General features: G+C 41.0%; 1 protein-coding gene across 2 annotated transcripts in view; it reads left to right on the top strand.

Moving 5' to 3' along the window:
- Gda (guanine deaminase) overlaps positions 1 to 6,000 on the top strand; it is a 78,429-nt gene that overhangs the window by 50,099 nt on the left and 22,330 nt on the right. For both annotated transcript variants that reach the window (XM_021151664.2, XM_029472743.1), the window contains exons 6-8: positions 1,211 to 1,238; positions 3,523 to 3,630; positions 5,623 to 5,730. In XM_021151664.2, the coding sequence (XP_021007323.1) occupies positions 1,211 to 1,238; positions 3,523 to 3,630; positions 5,623 to 5,730 (244 nt within the window). The remainder of the gene's footprint in view (positions 1 to 1,210; positions 1,239 to 3,522; positions 3,631 to 5,622; positions 5,731 to 6,000) is intronic.

Raw genomic sequence — 6,000 nt, 5'->3', positions numbered from 1 at the left:
CCAGGCTGGCCTCGAACTCAGAAATCCGCCTGCCTCTGCCTCCCGAGTGCTGGGATTAAAGGCGTGCTTGTGACATTTCTATAGGTGCATATGAAATACTAAGATCATATCTATAGCCTCCTCAATTGCGTTTGGGTGTGGGTTATATTATTTCATGTGTTTCCATTATGTCCAATTTCATATAACAATGGGGAAATTATTGACCATTTAAGTACTTTTCTCTCATGATCTTTGATACCTTTTCCATGGTATCTTGAAGAAGGAAGGTCACTGTCTTGTATTCCACATCAAGAGATGCACAGAAGTTTCTTTAGGTTCGTACTTTGCGGGTATAAGTTTAAATTTCAGTTTTGCTCCTATTTCCTGGGTTTCTCTCACTCCAAGCGTGTTCTCTCTAGAGTGCCGAGTTGAGAGACTAATACATGATCATTGGATGAGGGCAGCATCTCTGCTTTCAGTACTGGTCGTATGCTTAGCTCCTGTGCAGTCCACTGCTCTGGTCACTGCACCTTAAACCATAATTTGTTTTCCCTGAGGATAAAGATGGAACCAAGGGCTTTGTTCACACCTGGGAAGTATTTATCACAGAGCTACATTCCCAGGCTCTCAATTCATGTTTTAGTCTGAATGCATACCAGAAGGAAGCAACCAATAACTAAGAGTCTTTTCTGGCCAGAGCAGAAATAACTATTTCATAGGACAGTTGTCACTGGTCGAGCAGGCAGAAGTCCTAGGTTCATCACTTGTCTCTTCCCCCATACACTTTACAGACACCTCTGTCATAGTCCTTCACTTTCCTCTATTATCTACCCTACCTGCCAGACTGTGTCCTTGGAGACTGAAGGTGATACTGTGTGCATAAGCAGCTTCCACATAAGAGGGGATTAGAAGGACAGTGTCCGAGACTTCTAAGTGCCTGGGTGTGCCTAAGAGTCCATGCTCTCTCATCCATGGAACATGGCTCACTGCAACTCTATCACACAGAACTAATAGCACAGCCTGGGACCTGTGCGGATGCTCAGAAAGACCCACAGGATGTCCTGGGACAATATTCCTTGTGACTTTCCTCTCCCTCTTTTGCTATCAAAGAAAAACTAAATAATGATTCCTTGTTAATCTCTAGTTAGTGGTGGTGAGCACCCATGCTGTTTGAAACATTTATCTGAAAATAATTAACGTTTCTAAACTTGCATTTGTTGCTTCATTTCAGATTTGTGTCAGAAATGCTGCAAAAGAATGTAAGTAAATTTGTTCAGTTTTCACTTGGAGTGCAGCTCTGTTAGCTGTAGGATTTGTCAAGTTCTCTGGTAGATTAATCTGTGTACCTATGGCTTTGCCTATACATAAGAGGTATTTTCCTAGAACCGTTGATTTTTGACACAGTGTACCGAATGGCTCAGCTCAGACAGGTCACACTTTTTAAAACTGAAAACATCTGAGAAAGACCATGAGTTTTGGGGTGTACAGAGTAATGACATGTCACACACATGCAGTGTCAGGTGGTGGTCACGTGTTCCAGCCACATGTATAAGGGCAGGACTGCCAAAAAGCCTGGCCAACGTGTTCATTTTATGACTGAGAACTCATGCCCTTTGGTCAAAATTTCACATGATCTATAAAAGAAAACAAAATCAGTATCTTGGAGACATATGTGCACCTATGCTTACTGCATCTTTATTTGCCACAGCCCAAATGTGGAAGCAATATAGGAGCTTATGGATGAATAGATAAAGAAAACTAATTTTATATACATATATGTTTGTATGTACACACACACACAGAAGAATATACACAGATACATACGTGGGGCCGTATACAATTTAAATATGTCTTAAAGATATAATACACACACATGTGTGCATAATAATGGGATATTTTTCATTTGTAAAAAAGATATTGCTATTTGAGACAGCACTGATGAATCTGGAGTACATTATGTTACATGAAGGAAACCCAATTCGGAAGATAAATCCTGCGTATTTATCGCTTGCACGTGCAGTCTGGAAATGTCACATTCATAGAAGCTTCTGGTTTTGCTTTCTAGTGACGGCTTGTAGGACACTATATTTAGAGGTTTTGAAGTACAGTTTTGTAGTCAGGAATAATTACCTGATTTTAGTAGGTTTGATTATTCACTATTAAAATGTGCTATAAACTTTATGTTTGCCGACCTTGTTTAGAGCTTCAGGAATAGTGTATGTATTTACTTTTGGTTCCCATACCCTTTGTCTAGTTGTGGCAGGGAACCCAAGTTTAGTCAGGGTTATGTGAGCTCCATTCTGAGTTCACTAAGCTCTGAGTTAGTCTAAGGTGCATTGGTCAGCTGCCTGTCACAGTGACAGAATACCTGAGGTGAGCAAGTTATAAGAAAGGAAGGTTTGGTTTCAGACAGCTTTAGTCTAAGATCACTTGGTCTGGTGGCTTGTAGGCCTATGGCAAACCAGAGCATGATGGGAGAAATTCTAGGCAGAGGGAAGCTGCTCACTTTATGGCTGCCCAGAAACCACAGCTTATTTCTTCCTAGTTGGCTCTACCTCACAAAGGTTCTGTCATCTCCCAATAGCACTCTCAGCCAAGATACTTTCCCCACATGAGTTTGGGAGACATTTAAGATACAAACTGTTTTTTAAGGGATGGTGATCCAGTCAGTGTTCTCAAGAGTCACCCTCTCAACTCAGCCTTCCCAGGCCCACTCCATTTTCCCTTCCTGGTCTAGGGTCCTTTAGTTTTGTAACATTGGTCTCTGTAGATGAAGGGCTTCCTGATCCAAGAAGATTGGTGACATGAGAGCATTGGGGGCCCGTTTGATGGCCCCTTCTCCATTGGTTCTGTCTGCTACTAGTCTCCAGTATGGATTGAAAAACAGGCTATGCTCAGACATAGTCCTGTGGCACAACACAGGGCCGTGCATACTCAGCCAGGCATCTGCTTTGCCTGGCATTCTTCGGCCTGTCAAGACAGTGCTATTTCTTGCCTCCAAATCCAGTGTAAAAACTGGTTTATGGCTTCAGAAGATAGATTCATAGGTTAAATTAAGCCTAGCCCTTCTTTCCTTTATGACTTCCCACTGTCACACTGGAAACCATAGGGATCTTCAGAATTTCTTCCAATTTAACTCTGGGCAAGTTAGGGGTGATGCTTTTAGATCCTATCTATCACTACCTTCCTAGTAGTATCCTGCCTGCCAGCCATGAGGTTACCAAGGAGCTCTGAGTGAGGATGCAGCCAGCATACCTCCTCAAGATGAAGTCAGGGAAATAAGCTGCCACCTCACATGAGCTATCCCCACCAATGTAATGATGAGAATGCTTATAGTTAGACATAGAACTTTATTCTATAGACTTGATGCTGAAGACTGTGCTCGCCTCAAAGACGAGCTGTTTTTGGAACCCAGAACTTCTGTGGACTAGAAACTGGGGATTTTCATCCATATCAAAACTTGTAAAATCAGATTGTTTGTGGAATGTGCTATGTGTTCATAATCTTCATATTTTCCTCACCCATTTCTTTTATGATTTCCAGTATCCAAGGGTGAAACCCATAGTGACCCCACGCTTTGTCCTTTCTTGCACGGAGACTCTGATGAGTGAACTTGGCAACATCGCCAAGACCCATGATCTGTACATCCAGGTAGGCATTTGTCTTTGGTTTGTGCCTCGGGCTATACCTGCACGTCTTGGTACCCTCAGGTCATCTCTAGCAACATGTAGTTCTACTGAGATCTTCTAGAGTCAAAGAATTTCAGGGCAGGAGGTGACCTGACTGACAGATGTCACCAGGAGGTACCTTGACTAATGTCAACTAACCCATTTGGTCAGTTTTGCAGGTCAGAGGTCTGAAGTTGTTTTCATCCTTAATATTTGCTGATCAGTCTGAGACAGGCCAAGACAACTTTATAAAGAATAGCAAGATCAATGTCAGGCTACCCATTCTTGGTAAAATGCACTTAATACATTCCCTTCCTGCTTTTATTTGATGCTTTCCTGGTGTTCTAGAACCTTCATTTGCAGAGGAACCAATTATTATTTGAAAAGTAAAAAGAACTTAATTTCTACCTTACAGAAGTGAGTTAAAAATCCTTTTGTTCTGAGTTTCTTAATTTAAAACCAGGAACAAAAAGTGTATCTTCCTTTATCATTAAGTTGTTGCAATTTAGCAATAAAATGCTTTTTAAAAAAATCTCACAGCTGGGTTAAAATTAGGAGTTCCCCTCCCCCACTCACACTTAATTACACACTGCAGTAAAATCTCCTCTCTTTCTGAGCTGACAGTATTACAGGGAAGGAGGAGAAAGCTGGGGTGAAGGCAACATATTGATTCCTTAACTTTAATTTATTTATTTTTAAAATGAATGTTCATAGGACCCATCAGTGTGTCTTCCCAATGATTATTGTTTATGGCTTCTGATATTTGAACTTTGGATTCAGTGTCCAACAATTATTCTCTGGTGACAAAATTCCAAATTTGGATAGTATTTCCACATTGAAAACAGAATGTTTTTATTGAGAGACAGAGAGAGAGAGAGAGAGAGAGAGAGAGAGAGAGAGAGAGAGAGAGAGAGAGAGAGAGAGAGAATGCAAATAATATTTAAAGATACAGGAAAACAAAATGAAAAGGACTTGTAAAAAGTCTATTCTTATTCATCTTGCTATGTCTCTTCTTAGTACAGAAAATGAGGCATGGTAGAGTTGTCTGGGAAATGATCATTGGCTCACAAACTGTTTCATTGATAGGCTGTCATTACCTACTAGTCTGAAACGTTCTTTTTAGAGACTGGGGTGGCTGCTCTAGTGGAAGACACTTTGTGTCCCCTCGGGTTTCAGGTGCCCTCATGACAGGTGTGGCTTCCTCGGGCTCACTTGGTTTGTGTGTGCATTCCCATAAGTTCCTTCCTGAGGAAGGCAGGGTCACCCAGTTCTGTCATTTTTACAGTTGTTTCCTGCAAGAGCCTCATTCAGAAGGTGAAGAAAGGAGGCAGACTGAGGACAGGCCCTGAGCCAAGTCCTCCTTCTGCCTCCAATGCACTGGGTTCTGTAAAATTTCACACGTGAAATATGACTAACATATCTTCAACTCAAGAGATGGAAAATCGCTTAACTAGCGGTGAGAAGTAGAAGCTTAAAGAAAAGAACTTACTTGCCCAAAGTCATATAACCAGGCCCAGAATTCAGCTCTCTTCGTTCAAATTTTGCTTTTCTTTTGGACGAACTCTAGATTTATCCTCTGATGGTCATTGATCTTTTCTAGGCAGGCTGCTACAAGTAAGAGACTGGGTACCCTTAAAGAATACCAGCACCTATGTTTACTCTTGCTATAGACTAGTTCTAAGACTTGAGGGAAAGTTTAGTTGTCTTGAAAGATCACACACACACACACACACACACATATACACACACAGAGCCATGGTAAGGCTATTCAGTTGCTTTATCATATATATTGTCATACAGGATGCGTGTAATCATTTAAAATGAAACTCAAGGACAGACTTTAATGCTTTCATCCATAGTCTCTCCCATCAACAAGAGCATCGAGCAGACACTAGCAACAGCATGTTGAGATGGGAGGTGCAATGTTAAATATTTTATAGAGATAAAAATGAAAACGGTATTTCTTTGTTTGCAGAGCCATATAAGTGAAAATCGTGAAGAAATTGAAGCCGTGAAAAGCTTATACCCTAGTTACAAAAACTACACAGATGTCTATGATAAAAACAATCTTCTGACAAACAAGGTAAGTTCAGGATTGTGATATAAGCTACGTAATAAGCTACGTAAAGTAGGCTGTGCCTTTTAAGTTTTAAAATCTCAGAAGTAATCCCTGTTCAGCAGCCTGCGTCCATTTTCTGAGCTAGAGTAGATCCAGTGTGTGTGCATCTCTCTGTGTGTGAAATGTCTGCAGATATATGTATGTGCATCATGTGTATCATTCATTTCTATCCCTACCCCTTTCCCTATCCCTATCTCTACCTGCCTACCAACTTATATGTGTATATATGCATAT

The sequence above is a fragment of the Mus caroli genome, chromosome 19 (assembly GCF_900094665.2).
Source record: "Mus caroli chromosome 19, CAROLI_EIJ_v1.1, whole genome shotgun sequence".
NCBI classification, from domain to species: domain Eukaryota; kingdom Metazoa; phylum Chordata; class Mammalia; order Rodentia; family Muridae; genus Mus; species Mus caroli.
The sequence above is the reverse complement of the archived record's forward strand: the minus strand, read 5'-3'. Positions and strand labels throughout refer to the sequence as shown.